Source organism: Castor canadensis, chromosome 3 (assembly GCF_047511655.1).
Source record: "Castor canadensis chromosome 3, mCasCan1.hap1v2, whole genome shotgun sequence".
NCBI classification, from domain to species: domain Eukaryota; kingdom Metazoa; phylum Chordata; class Mammalia; order Rodentia; family Castoridae; genus Castor; species Castor canadensis.
In genome coordinates, this window is record NC_133388.1 from 20,373,725 (window position 1) to 20,395,813 (window position 22,089).

At 36.5% G+C, this 22,089-nt stretch overlaps 1 protein-coding gene across 2 annotated transcripts in view; it reads left to right on the top strand.

The window, feature by feature from the left end:
* The window catches only part of Galc (galactosylceramidase), a 59,285-nt gene that overhangs the window by 12,606 nt on the left and 24,590 nt on the right, over positions 1 to 22,089 (top strand). For both annotated transcript variants that reach the window (XM_020185887.2, XM_074067388.1), the window contains 4 exons: positions 1,042 to 1,181; positions 2,976 to 3,014; positions 10,190 to 10,320; positions 21,719 to 21,874. In XM_020185887.2, the coding sequence (XP_020041476.1) occupies positions 1,042 to 1,181; positions 2,976 to 3,014; positions 10,190 to 10,320; positions 21,719 to 21,874 (466 nt within the window). The remainder of the gene's footprint in view (positions 1 to 1,041; positions 1,182 to 2,975; positions 3,015 to 10,189; positions 10,321 to 21,718; positions 21,875 to 22,089) is intronic.

The window sequence follows — 22,089 nt, forward strand, 5'->3', positions numbered from 1 at the left end:
AAAATAGGCTTACATTCATACTAAGTTAAGTAAAATTAATGATCCATTTTCAAGAGTTGATTTCAAAAATTAAAAATAATTATTAAAAATAATTTTCTTAAGAATAAAATTAAAGGAAAAGAGTAGTGTTTTGTAAATTAAAAAAAAATGAGAAGTATGTTCTTTCAAATGGACTTTTGTGAGAGAGCCAGAAATGTTTTGAACAATAAAAGCATTATTGAGCACTTACTCCCTCATTGGTCTGTTTTCAAGATCAAATCTCATTTAAATGTAGAAAATCTGGCATGGGGTAATCCTACATCCAGCAAAGACTTAAACTAGGTGGGCCTTCAGGTCATATTTAGCATTTCGTTGTTTTCAAATGTTCCATCATTTTAATGTCACACTTTTTATGTAATGCAGTTTTTTTAGAAAAGTATTTTTCAATGGTGAATTAGATTGGTAATATATTTAATAGCTAAGGAACTTGTATGTTGACCTTATTTTAATATATTAGTAGCCAAGTTAGGATTTAGAATTATAATTATTGATTTTCTCCTATTTTCATTTTAACTTAATAATCAGTTATTGTAAGAATATGAACTTATTTGATGTATATCATTTAACAAAGATGTGTTTCCCTATTGAGTCCAGAGTAGAGACATCAAGCCTAAATGTACTTTTTTGTTCTGTTACTAAATGTCTTTGACAGATATTTATTTGTTTTTACTTTATTCTCTTGAAAGAACGTTTGGAATTATGGGACCTGACTCTAAGGATCAATAGAAAATTACAGTGTCCATAGAAAGGTGTTTTTTTGTTTTTTTTTTAGCAGTTACTGGGGTTTGAACTCAGGGCCATGTGCTTGCTTGGCATGTGCTCTACCACTTGAGTCACCCTCCCAGCAAGTGATCATCAGCAGTGTACAAAGGGATTTTAAGAATCTGTGCGGTATACAATCTTTCTTTTTGACCTTTGCCTTGCTGAGTGTTTCCTTGGTTTATTTTGTTTTCAGTAGTGCTTCCACTGTTTTACCTACTCCTCCTTTTCTTCTGTGTGCAGCGTTGCCATGGTCATTTCCTGGATGGCTGGGCAAAGGTTTCAACTGGCCTTACATAAATCTTCAGCTGACTGCCTACTACGTCGTGAGCTGGATTGTGGGCGCCAAGCATTATCATGATTTGGACATTGATTATATTGGAGTTAGTAATATATTTAAAATAAAATTCATTTTTGGATATTTATTTGTAATTTTTAAAAGTAATTTGATTCTGTGGCACTTTGCTATTCTGTGTCATGAGACTAATTTGTTCTATTTGTGTCTGAAAATAACACAAATGAACTACTTTTGCACTTTTATTATTCTTTGCCAATCCAAATTCTTCCCATCTTCAAACATTGTACTGAGTGTATAGCCTCTTTGAACTTTTTAAAAATTGTTTTTCTTATACCACCCTTCAAGGGTTTCCCTAGTTTCTCTAGTTCTTATGTAATGCTACATTTCCTGTATAGTTTAATGATATTCTCATTTTATTCTTTGAGTCTTTTATTACTTTCTTAAACAAGAGATTGGCAAACTTTTTTCTTAAACAACCAGGACATAAATATTTTGGGGCTTGTAGGTCAGAAAGCAGTATTCAGGATCCCTTTAAAGGTAATTGTGTAACAGTTTGAAATATAACCATTTAAAACTAAAAACAGTTTTTAGCTCTCAGTTTGAAAAATACAGGTGGTGGGCTAGATTTGGCAGGCTTCCGGAAATCTCTGTATACTAAAATGTTATTTAACATCTTTTAATAATTTACAAGATTAATTAAACATGGTATTGTGTTTTTCCAGAGTAGGTCTGTTGGCAGGCTAGAGGCATGCCTCAGACTGCATCATATCCTACAGAGCCTAATGCATACACATGGTGGGTCTCCTTGCTTATTAGCACACCATCTGCCATCTGCCCACACTAATATTTAAGTTTTCATGGAGTTGATTTAGATTATCAGCATGCACTTACTGAGTTCCTATTGTGTTGCAGAACTGTGACATAATCACTTGGGGATAGGAGGATTAGTAAACTGTGGTGGTCAGTGAGGGAAATGGATACTGTTGCAGGATGGTACAGAACATGAGGGTGAACAAGGGCTGTAGGAAGCCAGCAACATGAATATGCTTGTTTTTGCTATTCTTTTCCAAATTGTAACTGAAAAATTAGTTTGTATTTGTGAACTTTCTTAAATATTGAGTTTTAACCGAGTGAGACTAAATGTAGGATTGGATCTAATAGCATCTATTATGGTAAATATTTACAAAATGTTTTTCATAAATAATGGATGAGTCACATTTCATTTAGTCTTTTGATAATCACATGCCATAGAGAGGAGTTTCTTTGATGTAAGACTTGTTATAGCACCTGAACTCTAGGTTTATCTCTATTAGAAATTGCTTTCTTAACTACAGAATTACAGTCACAGATGTTCTCTTTTAAATCTGAAACCCCATGCTTCATGATTCTGAACCTCAGAGATTTGTGTATATTTTCTTATATTCTTCCTAATTAAGAGTTTGCTTTCACGTTCAGCACAGCATTGTTATCAGTGTGCTTAAAAATACCTTCTATATAGTATCCTTAATTACTACTTGGCTTTCAAGTATGCCTGTAGATATCTTGTCAGAATTATTACAGTAATACTCACATCTGATCTCCAGTGCCCAGGATAGTCCTGATACACATAGCACTGTCAATATTTGTTGAGTGACTGTGTAATCTATTGTTGGAAATCTCTGGTATTTGAAGAACACCCATGGAATATTTTAAAGTTTGAAAAAGTTTTGTTGTTTTTGTCAATATCCATATATTATGTGAAAGCATGTTCCATCAGGTGGGAAAATGGGTTTTCAGAAAAAAATGACAGATGATATGAAAAGTGGCATCTTAATGATAATGTATACTTTCTGAGGTTTGAAAACTTTCAACTCATATTTTTTCACTTTGTGTTTTGCAGATTTGGAATGAAAGGTCATTTGATATCAATTATATCAAGGTCAGTACAACTTCAGTGTCTTTTAATCATTAGGTTATTTATGAATAATTCCTTATGGTTCCATATACAGAAGTTAATAAGAAATTTATAGTACAAACACCCTATTTTTTATTTTGCTAGTTTCTAGTTGTGACATAAAATAAAAGTAAAATCTGTTTGGTTATGTTCCTGATATTAAAGCATGTGCATTTCTTTTGTCCCTGAATTGCTGATAGGAAGAGTTGGGTTCAATTTTCCTATTTTTAAAATTATTGGCATAGGGGTATGGCTCAGTAGAGTGTATGCTTATGGTTTTGTGTGTGTGTGTGTGTGTGTGTGTGTGTGTGTGTGTCTCTAGTTATGTTTATTTCACTTGTGGGGTGCATTGGAAGTGTAAGGTACTGTGAATTAAGACCATGCCACGTGTGAAAAGGAAAAGTTTATTGGTCCAGACTGCAGGGCCATCACTCTTGTCAGGTTCAGAGTGAGGTGGCTTGGCTGAATTGGGTAGTGGGCTTTATAGGAGGGGCCAAGCCATGGGGGAGGGAGAGAGTCTCTGGTCTCTGATTATCTGCGATCACCAGATGGAACAGGTCGACATGCCTGGCTAGTTGAGTAACTGGAAGTTCCTGAGTTGTTCTGCAAGCCGAGAAACAAACAGGCAGGGAGAAACAAGTGGTCATAAATCAGGGGGTCTGGTTTCAGTGTTAGCCTCACCTTCTGTCTGCCCCAAGAATGCCAGGGACCTAACATTCCAGCCTTTTGTTGGTATTATGGGTGCCGATTGATCTAGCTGCTTCGTGCTGAGTGGGGGCGTCATTAAAGGGGGTTCGGCTGGAATTTGGAAATTTGTGAGGTCCCCAGGAGTGGAGGCTGATGGTTTATCCCAGGCTTTATTTGCAGACAAGGCCTGTTGTTGGGAGAAGCTTGTAGTAGCATCTGGTGGGAAGTCTGTCTGCTGAGTTCCCTGAATGATCCTGGAGGCATCTAGGGTTAAAGAGCATTTTCCTGGTTTAGGGGTTTGTATTTCCATAGCATCATTTAGGCCCACAGCCCCCACCAGTGTTTTAAATCCACCTATGGCAGAAAACTATCTGTCCCTGTGTCCAATCAGATGGCTTTAGTACAGTGAAATTTACAGGGTTACAGGTGCCTTGAATGAAATTAGGGGTAGTAGTGCCCTTTTGAAGGAGGGCTAAGTGTGTAGCTCTGTGCCACGTGGCCCATGAAACACAACTCCAATAAGGGCAAAAATGATAACCCTCATTATTACACCAGAAGTTGTCTCCGGAGCACATATATTTTTAATTTGACGTATAAGTCCTTTCCCAACCCAGGCCTCCACAGCCACAGCCTGTATCTCCACATAGTTTGTCCGTGGCTGCACAAGCATCAAACAATAATGACACTGGTTTTTCAGGATCGAACACCTGAGTTCGAGTAACAGTGTTCCCAGCGAGGTGGCCACTTCTGAGTTCTAACTACTGCTCCACAGGGCAATAAGTGGGGTTGAAGCAGGTAAATTGAGTATCATGGGAGCACACTTGATAGGTGGTGTGATTGTGAGTGCATGACCCAATAACAGAGCCTGCACAGGAATAGTAAGTGTGGAACAGTAAAGTCTTAGTAACAATACATTCTGCCTGGGAAATGCGCATGCGTGGGTCACAGGAGGAGGATTTCTGGGCTGCGAAGGGAAAGCAGATCGAGAGCCAGATGAGGACTAAGAGCTTATGTAGAAGTGGAAGAGGGAGAGAGTTTGCAGGAGAGGCGTAGCCGCTTGGGGCCCAGTGGTATGCAAGAGTACTCATCCTTTTCTGTAGTGGAAGAGTCTGAAGTTGGTGGGCAATGTTTTATCCCCCTCAGCTGGAGGGTCCCATTGACCATGACAGCAGTGGGCATTGTGAGGATGACCAGATGAGGGCTGGTCCACCGAGGTCCCAGCATAGAGGGTCGAAGATCCTTGAGGAGAGCATGATCCCCTGGTTTAATTGAAATTGTTATGGGGCCCTCTGAGGGGTGGGGCAGGATCTGGTCTGCCTGCTGTCTGAGAAGTTCCCAGAGGAGGTTAAGATAGTCAACCAGAGGAGCAGAGTCTGGTAGAGGCAAGTTTTTTTAAAGAGAAATGGGTAGCCATACATTATTTAAAACACAAATAGGAATATTAGGAGGAGCAAAAAAAGGTGTCTGTTGAAGGCTGCATATTTTTAGGGATCCAGATTCTATGAAATCCTGTAACTCCCGAGAAAGCTTTAAGCTGCTTTTATGGTATGGGGGAGTGGGAAACAGAGGATTGGGTTGATTTACTTATGACTCAGGGAGTGAGTCTGTCCCTTTAAGAACACACCTAGGTACGTGACCTGCGGGAGACATAATTGAACCTTCTCTTTAGAGACTTTGTATTCCCGGAAGCCAGAAAGTTTTAAAAAGGACTCAGTTGCCCTGCAGATAAGGGGCTTTGTGGCTCTGCATTGAAGAAGGGTGGCCTCTGGGTAGTGCCAATCTAAGAAGTCTCTAGTTAGGGCCTGTCCACAAAGATGAGGGCTATCTTTAAATTCTTGTGGCAAAACTGACCAGGTTAGTTGCTATGAAGCATTTGTGGGACCTTTAAAGGCAAATAGAGGTTGACTGTCAGAATGCAGGTTAAATGCAGCACTGTTGGATATTTTATATAAATTATCACTTTTTGTATCATATTTAGATAAAGTATAGACACAGAACACAGTTAGAAGATGGTCATTTAAGACACATGAGTAAATATGTTAATGAACTCTGATTTAGTAGTACTTAAAGCTTTACAGGGTTAACAGAAAACACAAATAATTTTTTTTGATAAAATGTTTAAGATAACATTGTTATTTTATAGACATAGAGACTTAGATTTTAGTTTGACATGACCTTAAAAATCTTTTTAGGCAGCTCTTAGATTACAGTTAACTTTAACTTTATTACACATTGAAGTTTATCTATCTATATCCTTTTCAGTAGTTTACTTTGCAACTTGAACTTCAAAATTAACTTTCACATGAACTTTAATTTTAAATAAAACTGTCTTTCCTTTTTGGCTGGTGGAGGAGAACATCTACCCCCACCATGGAGATCTGTGAAGGATAAAGCTTACCTGAGAAGTCAGGTAGCACCAAGTAGGTGATCGAGGCCTCCCTGTTACTTGGACAGTTACCCTGGGCTCCTCCGAGGTGATTTTGAAGGGGGCCAAGGTCCCAGGGCTGTGTCAGTCTTCTGCCACCAGGCCCAAGAGGTCCAAGAGACCTTCACTCTGTTGAGAATGGGAGTGGGAGACTGACCTCCCTTGCAGAGACAAAGAGGGGCAGTTGTCCCCCAGTGTCCACTCTGGCCACATTGTGGACAGGGTCCTGGTGGCGGGCGAGGTGAAGGGCAGTGTTTTGCCCAGTGTCCCATCTGTTTGCACTTGAAGCAGGCCCTGGAGGTGTGCGTTGTTGTGTGGCCCATCTTGAAGTTGGACGAGGTGGCCTCAGGGCAGCTGTCAAGAGCTGGGCCTTTTACTGGTTTCAAACCTCTTCTCAGTTATTAAATACCTTAAATGCCATTTTCACAAGATCTTCCTGGGGGGGTTTGAGGGCCACCCTTTGCATGTTTAAGTTCCCCATTATGTAGAAAGAGAGAGAGAGAGAGAGAGAGAGAGAGAGAGAGGGGGAGAGCGACAGAGAGAGAGAGTGAGGCAGGTGCCTTGGTGAGTTTACTCTTAAGGCCAATATAGATCTAGGTCAAGATCTAGCCTCCCTTATGTGACTCAGGCAAGGAGAGCAGAATCGTCCAGTTGCCATTTGGTCATAGTAAGTTGGAGGGGCTGTCGAGCTCTCACCTTGGGTGGAAGAAAGGAAAACAGAGAGGGAGAGTGAGAGAGCGAGAGAGAGAGTGAGATGGAGGGGGAAGTGTAAGTGTTACCCAAATGGGTTCCCAAGGGTGGACGTCCCTGGCCTGGGTTGCCATCCATAGAGAATGCCCAACTGGTTAGCCAGGCATCCTGTGCTAATCGGAGGGGTGCCCCAGTGGGCACAGGAGGCATGCCTGGTGTGGCGCCACAACTACCAGACCAGACAGAGCAGGCAGCCCCGAAGGGGGGTGACACTTACTGATCCTGAGGAGAGAAGTAGGTCAGGTAGAGAGCAGTGGAAGAGAAAGGCTAATGATGGATGGAAAAGCCAGCAAGGCAGTAAGGTCCAAAATTCACAGTCCAGAGGCACATGGGGTCAATTCAGCAGTCTGGGTTTGGGAGAGGGCAGGACATGAAGGCCAAAGGACCAGCCCCAGGCCGAGCGTCCTGTTAACCTCTCCCGGGTTTCGGCACCAGATGTAAGGTACTGCTGAATTAAGACCACGCCATGTGTGGAAAGGAAAGATTTATTAGTCCAGACTGCAGGACTCTCACTCTTGGGTTCAGAGTGAGGTGGCTTGGCTGAATTGGGTAGTGGGCTTTATAGGAGGGGCCAAGCCATGGGGGAGGGAGAGAGTCTCTGGTCTCTGATTATCTGCGATCACCAGATGGAACAGGTCGACATGTCTGGCTAGTTGAGTAACTGGGAGTTCCTGAGTTGTTCTGCAAGCCGAGAAACAGGCAGGGAGAAACAAGTGGTCATAAATCAGGGGGTCTGGTTTTAAGGTGTAGCCTTGGGTCCTTCTGCCTGCCCCAAGAATGCCAGGGATCTAACAGGGAGTATTAGAATCTGTTTTACTTTTCCTTTTACATTAATGATTTGAAACTGAGGTACTTATTATTTTTTTACTATTAAGAGTCTGTTGCTGTCCTATTGTATTCTAACTCAGCTTGCCTGCTTTGAAAGATTAATTGTTGCTCTAAGCCTCATTGTTAGTATTTTAAATAGTTCAGACTTCATTTCCTTTTCTTATAATTTTTAGCTTGTATTTATTTGCCTATTTTGGGGGAGGGGAATAATAGTAGTAGGGTTTGATCTTAGGGCCTTGTCCTTTTTAGGCAGGTATGCTATTACTTGAGCCACATCTCCAGCCCTTTTCGCTTTAGTTATTTTTTGACTAGGGTCTCCTATTTTTGCTCAGTCCAGCCTGTACTTCAGATCTCCTATTTATGCTTCCTGCGTAGGTAGGATGACAAGCACACACCACCAGACCCAGTTCATCAGTTGAGATGGGGTTTCACTTAACTTTTTGCCTGGGCTGGCCTTGAACTGAAATCCTCCCAATCTCTGCATCTTCATTAGCTGGGATTATAGGTGTGAGCCACCACACAGCCTGTGTTTGTCATTTTTTATAGCAGAATTTTATTGTGATCTATGGTCTGTTTGTTGAAATGCCCATTGCAAAGGGTTCAGTAATAACAAATGGATGTAAGTGCATAGTTTGGGGAGTCTTAATAAATAAATATTCCATATAGTATGTTAAGAGGACTCCTCCCAAACAATGCATGCACATATGAATAAATGAATAATAAAAAAAAGATGACTCCTAAAAAGAATAAGGATTTGTTTTAAGAATAGAAATAAATATAAGCACTTTCAAACATGTCAGGGGTATTATTTCTCTTAAGTTTTTTTTGCTGTATGGTTATAGTTTTCACCATATTCTTAAGGTTTTGAAATCATGTCTGGAAAAATTCCATCTCAGATTTGAGGGTGTAGATAGAAATGGATGTGTGAGTGTCTGGATCTCCCAGAACATCTTTCCTTTCATTTGTCTTATAAATTGTTTGGGGGATGGAGGAAAGGGAAGGGTTCTACAACAAAAGAATATTTGAAGATATGAAAGTACGCAGTATTACTGGTGATTGTCTAGGAGCAGGACTACAAAGACTAGACAAAGCCACAATGATAAATGGAAATTTGACTCAGTTGTTCTCTCTCTCCTGTCTGTAAGAATAAAAGAATTTGTGAGGGATGAAACTCAAAGTTTACCTACAAATAGAGGGGTAGGGATTCTGAGTTTACTCAGAACTCTTACTCAAGAGTAACTCTTGAAAGTCTTTCTGTGTTTATTATTAAGGATTTGTTTGTATTGCTTCCAGAGTACCCTTGGACGCAAATGATCTTGTTTAAAAGATGAATTTGGCCTACTACTCTAATTCTCACCACATCTGCTACACCACCACAATGTGTGGTAATATATGAATTTTAAAAAACCAATGTAAAGTACATCATGGATTTAATTAGAGATTTTATTATTTGTTCCCTTAAAAGCACATTAGTTGAAAATTTCCCAAGTTCAGAAAAATTAGAATGTAAAAAGAGCTTGTGAAATCCTTTACTTTTGCCTGTCTTTTGAATTTGATTGATATTATTGAGCACCTGCTTCTTATGTGCCAGACAATTTCAAATGCTTAGGTAAATTTATAGTAGGAGGATTATTTATATCTATTCATCAAAGCTACTCTTGGTATGAAATCTGAACCTTCTGGTCCTGGATAAAATGATGTCCTTTTCTTTGCCCCTGTTTACATCTGGGCATTTTGGGTATATATCTGCTTGCTGATTTTCTATTTAATCCTGTTAGTTTTGGTGTCTGGGTGAGTGTGTTTGCCACATAAGGGCAAGGGGTCTGTCTTAATGCTACTTTTAGAATACTCATGGGGATACTAAGTACCAGTGAAAGTGCTTAGTTTGTGCTTTGTTGATTTATTTTCTAATAGAATTTAGTTTTATTTTCTGTCCTGTTTATAATCATGAAGAATTGATCATGAGAATGGAATATTTCTTATTTCTACTACTAGTATGGTAGACAATATTAACAGTAATATTTTGAATAATGACAGAATGTGTAAAGACATTTACAAGTACTTAAAATAAAATGATAGATTAAAGCATTTTAATAAATTATATGGATAATATGATCCCAGTTTTGTTATTACGTCTGCATAGGAAAATTCCTGGAAGAAAGCATATCCAAATAATAGTGATTATTTCTGGGTAGTATTTTTGATTATTTTTTTACTAACGTAACTCCCTTTCTTCCCCCTAATTTATATGGTTAAACATAATTCTAAAGTCAGAAGGAAAATCCGCCTAAACATTTTTAACCCATGAGTACATTTTCTATTGAGAAATAATATTGAAACTGTTATCTAGAATATTCAGTTTTTGAAGATACTTCAGCTATTTCAGTTATAATTCAATATCTATAAACTCTAATTCAATAGCCATAAACTCATTTGTAGCCTTTCCTGTGTTCTGTTTATTCCTCAAAAGGTGCTAAGAAAGATGCTGAACCATCAGGGTCTTCAGCGAGTGAAGATCATAGCGAGTGATAATCTTTGGGAGCCTATTTCTTCTTCCATGCTATTTGACCCCGAACTCTTGAAGGCAATTGATGTTATAGGGTAAGGCATCTTTATTATGAAAACTAGCAGTTTAGTTTCTGGTTGCTTTCTCTGGTTGTTCACTGACTTTCTCCCCGCCTTCTCTTCCCCATTTGATTACATTCTGGGAAGGAAAGGTATTTATTTAAATAAAGCATGTATAGCTCATAGTTCATTCCTTTCTCTTTTTGATGAATGTTTTAGGGGATCTTTCTATGACACTGAAATATGTTGGTAACTTTTAAAAAAATGTATTAATATTTGAAGTAATAAAATAGATTTTATTTAGATTAGAGGATAAGGTAGTATTTAACTTTAGAAATTATAAAGGCAGTGTTGTGAAGTTAATTCCTGAGATTTCCTGTATATGAAAGATTTTGAATAAGCACTGCTGTAAATGGTATCCTTTGTAGTATAGCTTTGATCCTGGCCTTATTCCATTTCTGCTTTCCTAGGCCCTGATCTCATTGGGTTCAGCAGTATTTTTAAGTGAATTTATATTTTATCTATCAAGCCAAAATATATAAGCATTTAAAAAATAGGATGTGTATATTTATAGAATTTGTTTCTTTATCCATTGTGAAGACTCTGATCTTTATGTGTGTGTGTGTGTGTGTGTGTGTGTGTGTGTGTGTGTGTGTGTGTTTAATGAAGAACTTTTGTTGTTGCTGCTTTTTTTTTTTCCAAGCAATGGAGATCAAATCCAGGGTCTTATACATGCTAGGCAAGTACTCTGTCAGTAATCTATACCCCAAGCCCAAGAATTTCGAATGTACATAGAAGTGAGCAGAATAAGACAATAAATATGTTTCTATCACTTAACCCATTCTTTACCCACATGCCTATTCATTCTCCCACCCTTTCCTCCCCACATTATTTTATATCAAACCTCAGCCATTATATTATTTCTTCTATAAAAATTTTATTGTACCCCTCTACAGATTTACCCTAAGTAATACCAGTATTGTACCTCAAAATGTAATGGTTTCTTTGTGTTATCAAATATTCATCATTATTTTACAGTTTTATTGGTTGAATCTGGATACATTTTTCATTCATACAGTGTGGTTGGTTGGTATTTAAGTCTCTTCCAATCTTTAGGTTCTTGCTTTATCTTCTTTTTTTCTTTTCACAGAAGAGACTGGGTTGTTTGTCTGAAAATTCTCACAGTCCAGAGTATATTAATTTCATCCTGTGGTTTAATTTGACATGCTCATCTATTCTCTTTGTTATTGGAAATTGGTAGAGATATATGATTAGATTAGGTTTAGGCTTCTTATTTTTTTTGGGAAGAAAAAACATTTATGCATTTGTATTTAAACATTTCATGCTAAAATTGAATTTTTTCCCTTTACCATTAAAATATTCATAAATAGCTCAAGTCTTGAGGGAAAGCAAAGTCGTTTTAATCTTGAATATATTTGGTTAGGAAAAAATATTTAAGCCAAAGTATAGGTTTTACTGTATCTTCTGAAGAAGTTGGATGTTTGACTTTATAGTTATATAGGTATTTTAATGCAGTGAATTTTCCCCTGAGCTTTAGCTTTATTTCAGTGTCTCTTTTGTTATCATTAATTTCACATTTTATCGCATTATGGTCATTTAATGCTAAATGTATTATTTAAATAATTTTTTCAGGGAATGTATTCTCTCATCAGGATATAGAGTTAGGTGTATCACTTCTATCTTCTTGATTGTATTTTTTAGATATTGTGTATCTTAATTATGTTGTCCACTTTAGCTACCTGGAGCTATCAAGAATGTTTGTTTCCTCTTACTGGTGGTAGGTTTCTGTTTTTCCTTTCAAACGAATTCAGTTTTGGCTGTGGAAGAGCTGCTGCTTTGTTATTTGGTACATAGATATTAATACACATTCTATCTTCAGTATGATTTGTAACTATCATCAATAGAAAATGTCATTCTCATTTAATGCTTCTTGAATTCTGCTTTGTATGTGTTTTAGAGGTTCTTGCTTTGTTTTCATTTGTATTTATTGTTTATTCTTTACCTTTCAAGGTCATTTTGTTTTGGAGGTGTTTCTTGCATTCTGTTAGATTTTGCTTTTTAAAGCTGCTCTGAAAATCTTCATATTTTAATGAGTGAATTAAGCTCATTTTATTTTTTGATATAAATGATATTTGTGTTCTCCTTGTTACAATAATGTCTTTTGTTACGAATGACTTATACTATATTCTACTTATGCAAAATGTTTGCTATGGGATTTGTTCTCTTTTTAACATTTTTGCTGGGTGCCGGTGGCTCATGCCTATAATCCTAGCTACTCAGAAGGCAGAGAATAGGAGGATCATGATTCCAAGCCAGATCTGGCAAATAATTCGTGAGACCCTATCTCAAAAAAAACCCATCACAAAAAAAGGACTGGTGGAGTGGCTCAAGATGTAGGTCCTGAGTTCAAATCCATGTACTGCCAAAAATAAAAAGATTTTTATTAGTATATAATTGTTGTACATGCAGTATACATTGTGACATTTATATATGTGCATACAGTTTATCTTATATAGATTCAATTATTCTCCCACATTCTAGTTATTCTCCCACATTCTCCCTTCCCCCATTTTAGAATGATTTCAGTTGGTTTCATTGTTCTGTTTTCATGCATGTATACAAAGTATATATACACCAGGTTTATTTTCTTTTTTCTTGCTTAAGGAGATGTCTCTGTTATTTAGTAAAATTTGTTCTTGATTCTACTTATTGCAGCTATATGAATTTATATAACTTTGAATCAGTTGTTCTCAGTTAGGGGTAATTTTGTCTTTTAGGGGACATTTGGCAGTGTGGGGTGATATTTATAATTGCCATAGTTCTAGGGAAGTGCTACTAGCATCTGATAATTAGATGCCAAGAATTCTTTGCAACGTTCCTTTGATGCACAACCTGTCTTCATATCAAAAAATTGTGTGGACTAAAATGTCAGTAGTGCTGAAGTTGAGGAACTATTTTATACTAATACCGTTTCCTCTTCTGTGCCCCAGGGTCTTGTTCATGTTAGGTGAGCACTCTACCACTGAAGTACATTCCCAGCCTTGTTTCCTCCTTATTTAGATATTGTCTGTTGATTTATTATAAGAGATACTAAAATTATTTGATAATCTCTTGCTTGTTGTCTCTGTCCTACCATGGAATTGTGATTATCAGGATTATTTTAGTGTTAGTCTCTAATCTCATGTGAAGTCAAGATTCTACTGTCTCGGTTTGTCAGCTGCATGTGCACAACCTTTTACTCTCAGACTATCTGCAAACTTAATTTACATCTCACCTTCTTTTACCTTTCTTCTGTTTTGTTTCTGCTACATTAGCTGTACATTAGCCAAGCATGTAATGCTTACGTAGTATTTACTCTTTAATTTAATCTAGCAGTACTATTAACATATTCAGTCCTTGCCTTCTAGTCTTCTGCTGAAGTTTCTCTTTTAGGTTCTTGGGTGTCAGAAATTTAATGTCTACTAGATTTCTCATTTATTAATATTTACTATTACTGTTTATTTATGGTATTCGTCCTTGAAGAAAGAGAATTTGGCTGGCTATAATCCTTTCTTAATCTTTGAGTACCATGAAGTTTACTCATTGATTACCTGTGTAAAATGTTGTTATTGAGGAGTCTTGACTCTAGATTTATTTTCTTTCCTTATAAATAATGTGCATACAATTAATAATTATTATCATGATATGTCAATTATATATAATTATATGTCAGTTTTAATTTTTACCATATATATGTATATACACACTTTCAACGTGTATATGTAAGTATTTCCTTGTTTCAGTAAGATTATTTAAATTTTAATTTAAATAGCTATTCATTACTTTGGTTTTCTTTTTAGGAACTTGAGTTACATATTGCAGATCTCCTTTGCATATGCTTTTGTTCTGTATTTTTCTCAAATTTCTTTATTTTTGTTCACTTTTTTTTAATTCACATTTGCATGCAATGTTTAGGTCATTTCTCCCCCCTTTCCTTATCCCCTCCGTTACCCCCCAGACCCCTCCCTCTCCCCCCCACCCCCTCGCTACCCAGCAGAAACTATTTTGCCCTTGTCTCTAATTTTATTGAAGAGAGAGTATGAACAATAATAGGAAGGACCAAGGGTTTTTGCTAGTTGAGCTAAGGATAGGTATATAGGGAGTTGACTCACATTAATTTCTTGTGCATGTGTGTTACCTTCTAGGTTAATTCTTCTTGATCTAACTTTTTCTCTGGTTCCTGGTCCCCTTCTCCTATTGGCCTCAGTTGCTTTTAAGGTATCTGCTTTACTTTCTCTGCGTTGAGGGCAACAAATGCTATCTAGTTTTTTAGGTGTCTTACCTATCCTCATACCTCCTTGTGTGCTCTTGCTTTATCATGTGATCAAAGTCCAGTCCCCTTGTTGTGTTTGTCCCTGATCTAATGTCCGCATATGAGGGAGAACATACGATTTTTGGTCTTTTGGGTCAGGCTAACCTCACTCAGAATGATGTTCTCCAATTCCATCCATTTACCAGCGAATGATAACATTTCGTTCTTCTTCATGGCTGCATAAAATTCCATTGTGTATAAATACCACATTTTCTTAATCCATTCGTCAGTAGTGGGGCATCTTGGCTGTTTCCATAACTTGGCTATTGTGAATAGTGCTGCAATAAACATGGGTGTGCAGGTGCCTCTGGAGTAACCTGTGTCACATTCTTTTGGGTATATCCCCAAGAGTGGTATTGCTGGATCATATGGTAGATCAATGTTTAGCTTTTTAAGTAGCCTTCAAATTTTTTTCCAGAGTGGTTTTACTAATTTACATTCCCACCAGCAGTGTAAGAGGGTTCCTTTTTCCCGCATCCTCGCCAACACCTGTTGTTGGTGGCGTTGCTAATGATGGCTATTCTAACAGGGGTGAGGTGGAATCTTAGCGTGGTTTTAATTTGCATTTCCTTTATTGCTAGAGATGGTGAGCATTTTTTCATGTGTTTTTTGGCCATTTGAATTTCTTCTTTTGAGAAAGTTCTGTTTAGTTCACTTGCCCATTTCTTTATTGGTTCATTAGTTTTAGGAGAATTTAGTTTTTTAAGTTCCCTATATATTCTGGTTATCAGTCCTTTGTCTGATTTGTAGCTGGCAAATATTTTCTCCCACTCTGTGGGTGTTCTCTTCAGTTTAGAGACCATTTCTTTTGTTGAGCAGAAGCTTTTTAGTTTTATGAAGTCCCATTTTTCTATGCTATCTCTTAGTTGCTGTGCTTCTGGGGTTCCATTGAGAAAGTTCTTACCTATACCTATTAATTCCAGAGTATTTCCTACTCTTTCCTGTATCAACTTAAGAATTTGGGGTCTGATATTAAGATCCTTGATCCATTTTGAGTTAATATTGGTTTAGGATGATATACATTGATCTAGTTTCAGTTTTTTGCACACTGCTAACCACTTTTCCCAGCAGTTTTTATTGAGAGGCTGTCTTTTCTCCATCGTATATTTTTAGCTCCTTTGTCAAAGACAAGTTGGTTATAGTTTTGTGGCTTCATATCTGGGTCTTCTATTCTGTTCCACTGGTCTTCATGTCTGTTTTTGTGCCAGTACCATGCTGTTTTTATTGTTATTGCTTTGTAATATAGTTTGAAGTCAGGTATCGTGATACCTCCAGCATTGTTCTTTTAACTGAGTATTGCCTTGGCTATTTGTGGTCTCTTGTGTTTCCATATAAATTTAACAGTAGATTTTTCAATCTCTTTAATGAATGTCATTGGAATTTTGATGGGAATTGCATTAAACATGTAGATTGCTTTTGGGAGTATAGACATTTTTATTTTGTTGAGTCTACCAATCCATGAGCATGGGAGATCTCTCCACTTTCTATAGTCTTCCTCAATCTCTTTCTTCAGAAGTGTGTAGTTTTCCTTGTAGAGGTCATTCACATCCTTTGTTAAGTTTACACCTAGGTATTTGATTTTTTTTTGAGGTTATTGTAAATGGAATTGTTTTTATATATTCTTTTTCAGTTGTTCATTATTAGAGTATAGAAATGCTAATGATTTTTCTATGTTGATTTTATATCCTGCTACCTTCCTATAGCTATTGATGGTGTCTAGGAGCTTTTGAGTAGAGTTTTTGGGTCTTTAAGGTATAGGATCATATCATCTGCAAGTAAGGATATTTTGACAGTTTCTTTACCTATTTGTATTCCTTTTATTCCTTCTTCTTGCCTAATTGCTCTGGCTAGGAATTCCAGTACTATGTTGAATAGGAGTGGAGATAGTGGGCATCCTTATCTGGTTCCTGATTTTAGAGGGAATGGTTTCAGTTTTTCTCCATTAAGTATAATGCTGGCTGTAGGTTTGTCATATATAGCTTTTATAATGTTGAGGTACTTTCCTTCTATTCCTAATTTTCTTAGAGCTTTTATCATGAAATGGTGTTGGATCTTATCAAAGGCTTTTTCTACATCTATTGAGATGATCAAGTGGTTTTTGTCTTTGCTTCTGTTAATGTGGTTTGTTATGTTTATTGATTTTCATATGTTGAACCACCCCTGCATTCCTGGGATGAAGCCTACTTGGTCATCGTGAATGATCTTTTTGATGTGTTGTTGAATTCGGTGTGCCATTATTTTATTGAGGATTTTTGCATCAATGTTCATTAAGGAGATTGGCCTATAGTTCTCCTTTTTGGAGGTGTCTTTGCCTGGTTTTGGGATGAGTGTAATACTGGCTTCATAAAATGAGTTAGGCAATTTTCCTTCCCTTTCTATTTCATGGAACAGTTTAAGGAGGATTGGTATCAGTTCTTCTTTAAAGGTCTGATAGAATTCAGCAGAGAATCCATCTACTTCTCTTTAATTTTATCATTTCTATCCTTTATCTCCTTCTTGTGTTTTTCATAATGTCTATCTATATTTCTTTTAGCTTAGGCTTCATTTATAATTTTTTTCTCTTTTTTGTATTTCATAGTGTCTATCTATATTTCTTTTAGTTTAGGCTTCATTTATAATTTTTTTCTCTATTGTCTAAGAATTTCTTCCCATTAAAAATTTTAAAATTTGAGTACAGGATGTATATATACATATACAAGTGCCCAAATCATCTGAGTATAGTTTAGAGAATTACCACAAAGGGAACATTCACATGGACCCCCCCACCCCAGATAATTAATTACCCAGTACCCCAGAAGGCTTCCCCTTGGAAATCTTTCTACTCATTAACTTCTCTTTTTGCCCCCAGATGATAACTACTAATTTGACCTTTAACTACTAATTTGACCTTTACCACTGTAAACTAATTTTGTTTGTTTAAAAATTTTATTAAAATGGCATCTTAGAGTATCTGTTATTTTGGTCACCGTATTTGTATATATATTCATACTGATAGATACAGATGAAATTACATTGTGTTGTTTAGCACTCAATTATAAGAATACACCACAACTTAATTCTTATATAATTCTGGTGGTGTCATTCTAAAGGGCAAGTTGAGGTCTGGAGGTGTGGCTCAAGTGGTACAGTGCCTGTCTAGCCAGCACAAGGCCCTGAGTTCAAGCCCAGAACTGCCAAAATAAATAAGAAGATAAGTGAATGAATAATCAAATAAAGGGCAAGGTGAGGCACAAACAAGTGTGAGAACACAGGGTACATTAGAGCCAAAGTAAGGATGATCACCCCCTAGAGTAATAAATTCTGGCCTCTTACAATTATGCTCTCTCAAATAGCCTCTGACAGTTTGGGTTTTTAATAGATTAAAAAAGAACAAACAAGCTGGTTATAACAAATTGGTTATACAACTGCAATGATTGACAAGGACAACAGAGGACAGTTGTTAGCTGTTGGCCACTTATGTTAATACATTCCAGGTAAGGATTATGATAAGATGAAAAGACTTTTATTGAACTTGTTTATTATCTTTTTGTTTTGTGGTACCAAGGTTTGAATAGAGGGCCTTGCACTTGGTAGGCAGGCACTGTAGCCATGCTCTCAGCCCTTTTTTTGTTTTTTTAAGATAGGATCTCTGTATATCCCAGGCTTGGTGTGAACTTGCAATCCTCCTGCCTCTGCCTTTCAAGTGCTGGGATTACAGGGCCACCACCCTGTTCTGTTTGTTGTCTTTATGGTGACAGTCTGCAGAAACCTGACCGGGGACAGGATGACCTGGGATGTTTACCCTGGTTAAGGCATTCTGTGACCTCATTTCAGTTTTTTGTGTGTGATATTGGTTAATCTTTTCTCAGTGGTCATTTGGATTGTTTTCAATCCAAATGGTGTATTGGACTTCTGTTTAGGAGATATTTATTCCTTGGCTCCTACCTCCATAGGAAGAGTATACGTCCAGGTCCCATTCATGTTGTGTGTGGCCAGTGCTGTATATGAAGATTTTTGTTTCATAGTTGTATTTCTTTCTGGGGTCTGTATCTGCTGGATGCCATTCTCCCTGTTGTCTGAGTGTTCTTTCCTTTATGAGTGTGACTGACTTACTCAGTTTGGATTTCATTTCACACAGCTCATTCTCATGGTGAGCCTCTACCATTCCTGAGGAGATCACTTGCTGAAATTGTTACAGCATAAGCCTGCATTGTCCACTGCAGTAGCCGCTGGCTACATATGCCTATCTATAGAACACCTGAAATGCAGCCAGTCTAATATTAGATGTGTTAATAAGTTTAAAATACACTTTTGAAAATTTAATATTAAATTTTGAAAGTTTTAAAGACTAGAGATTTCATATTGGATTTTGAGGTTTAATATTACAAAGTAAAATGTTATTTACAATTATTTTACACTGACCACATGTTTAATAATTTGAATATATTGAATTAAACAAATGTCACTAAAACTAATTTCCCTATTTCATTTTGCTTTTTTAAATTAATTTTTATTTATTTATTTCATTGTGGTAAGAACCTTTGTGTTTTTTTAATGTAATTACTAGAAAATTTAAAATTGTACATGTGGTTTAGGTCAGATTTCTATTGGAAAAATCTGCTTTAAACTGTTACAGTATTATGTTTGACCTCTTTGTGATTGCATTGTTTTTGAAACGGCATTCACTTCCAACCTCAACCTGGTGCAGATGGTCTCAGTTTCATGAGTTAAATTGAGCTGCTACCATGCTTCACCTTGTCTAAAAGTTCTAATTTTCTTTTAATACCCTGTTAGGGGCTGGTGGAATGGCTCAGGTAGTAGAGTGCCTGCCTAAGCAAGCACGAGGTCCTGAGCTCGAACCCCAACATCACACACACATAGAAAAGAAAAACTGTTCTACCCTGTTAGGGTTGTTAAGTTTGAGAAATCATGCTGCAAAATAATAGAAAAGTTTTTTTCTGATATATTAAAATTCTTTTTTGGGGGGAGGAAGTTTGAGCTCAGGGCCTTGTGCCTGATAGGCAAGTACTCTACCACTTGAGCCATGTTTCCAGCTAAAATTATGTTTTTAAAGAGCCTTTGCATTTTGTTGAACTAGCAGTAGATCTGGATATTGGGAGAGACCCAAATTTTAGTATCAATTTTGCCCTAGTTTACTAGATCACTTAATAAATTGCTGAGGTTTCAAATATAGTAACAGTATCATATTTTTCTGAGTGAGGGATATACTTCCTATAACTGTAGTAGAGATATTTTTTCATATTATAAAAATAATACATGCTCATTATGGAAAAGTTGGAAAATGTACAAACCAGGTATATATTTTCCTGAATGACAAGCAGGGATATAATATTCCTAATTTTTAATATGGTATTAAAAATTAATGTTTGGCTAAAGAGGTTTCAAAGCTGCAAGGCATGGTCACTGAGTGAAACTGAGATATGAATAATCTAAAATGTAAAAATTTAATAAAATTATATTATTAAAACATTAGTAGCTTGAGAATTAGTAGTTTGATTTTCCAAGTTTGGCATAATAGTGCAAAGATAATTTCTTAACCCTGTTAGTTGCTAGATTGTTCTTGGGTTTTTTTTAGAATGTTGATTTGAAAAACTGAAATAGATGCCTGTTTTCAGCTAAGTTCAGCAATTCCACAAAATCCTTGTGGAACCTCATTTTTCTTTATATATATGTATTCATTTATTTATATATTATGTATTCATTTCTTCTCCATGAAATTCTGGGGTCCCAAATTGGTGTTGTACCCTAATTCATCTTCACTAGTTACAAAGAATTCTTTATAGGACTTTTTCTTTAAAAAGTCATGACCTAAAATGGAATTTAATTACTGAAATCTACAACAGGTTTTTATGATTATTCTTTTGATGTCATGATTACTAGTCAACAAATTGCAAAGATTAGAATTGTGCTATAATCCAATTTCCATTAGTCTACTTGCATTACTGTTTTTTATAAATAATTGTTAAAGAGTATACACTTATTCCTAAAGTTATTTAGCTAATATACTAATTTATTATTGTATTAACTTTCAATCTGTTTTCTGTTTTTAAGTTTCATAATTGTTTTTATTCATATACTCAGTGGCTTCCACAATGATCACTATGGCAACATTTACTCTTGCAGTAATAAATGTGCATTGATTCTTCACCTGATTCTCTTCTCTCTAAGAGAATGATTCTAGCCTTCTCTTCAAATGCTAGAATGAGGCAGGGTTCCTTTTCTGGCGTAGCTTCTCACCTCTGCGCTTTTGATATTTACACTGGATAGTTCTGGGTTGTGGTGGTCTGTCCTGTGTACTATAGGATGTGTAGCAACATTTTGGCCTCTATTCACTAGATGTCAAAACTCCTTTGTTTCTAGTGGGACAGTTGAAGAAATGTTTCCAGATTTTGCCAGAAACGGGCAAAATTACCCAGTTTGAAAACCATTATTGTTTTGAGATAGCACCTTTTAGTTTTTACAATGTAGTTTATTATTTTCATTTAGGAAAGAGCCATCTGTGGGTTTTGTGGAATTTTTTGTTTGTTTTGTTTTGTTGTTATTTTAGTTTTTTTGCCTGGGAGTAAATGCCAATTTTCTCTCTGTGTGCTAGGGTAGGAGTAGGGAAGAGAGTGCTACATTATGTAATAGACTTACTAGTATGACTTTTGACCTCCTCCTTGCTTCTTTCCTCTTCAGCTTCCCCTGGGGAGTCTCCATCCTGTCTCTACCTCATTGTCCTCTGAAATTTTTCTAGGCTATGGCTTCTTCTACCTCCATCCATCAACATGCTTCCATTCATTTATGGTTTCCTGAATTTTCAGATCCATTAGTGATCTTCTTCCCATTCTAGCTATGGTTGTAGTTTCATATCCCCCTTTTTTTCCTTTGTTGTAATTTTAAGGGTAACTTGAAAGAGAGAAGGATGGGAAGCAGATGCTTACATTCTGTCTTTCATGTTTGGAAACTGCCTAATTGTTTTAAAATAGAAAACATTGGCAAAGACTTGTATTTTAAATTACTCAACAAATATGTATATCTCATTCTAACTGTTTTCACTTATTTTTACACTTTCTTTTCTAGGGCTCATTATCCAGGGACCCATACAGTACTGAATGCAAAGCTGACTAAGAAGAAGCTTTGGTCTTCTGAAGATTTTAGCACTTTAAACAGTGATGTGGGTGCAGGCTGTTGGGCTCGCATATTAAATCAGAATTATATCAATGGCTATATGACGTCGTAAGTTATTAAAAACCTTTTAGTGTTTTTATTATAGAAAGTGTAAAAACACAAATAGAAAAAAATACAATGGTTTTCTATATTCTCACAACTTATATACAATGATTCTAAATATTTTGCAATCTTTGCTTTATTTACATGTAATGTATACCTAATTTACATTTTTCCTAAATGTGAATATAGTGTATATTTAGGAAAGTTAGGTTTATTGAGGT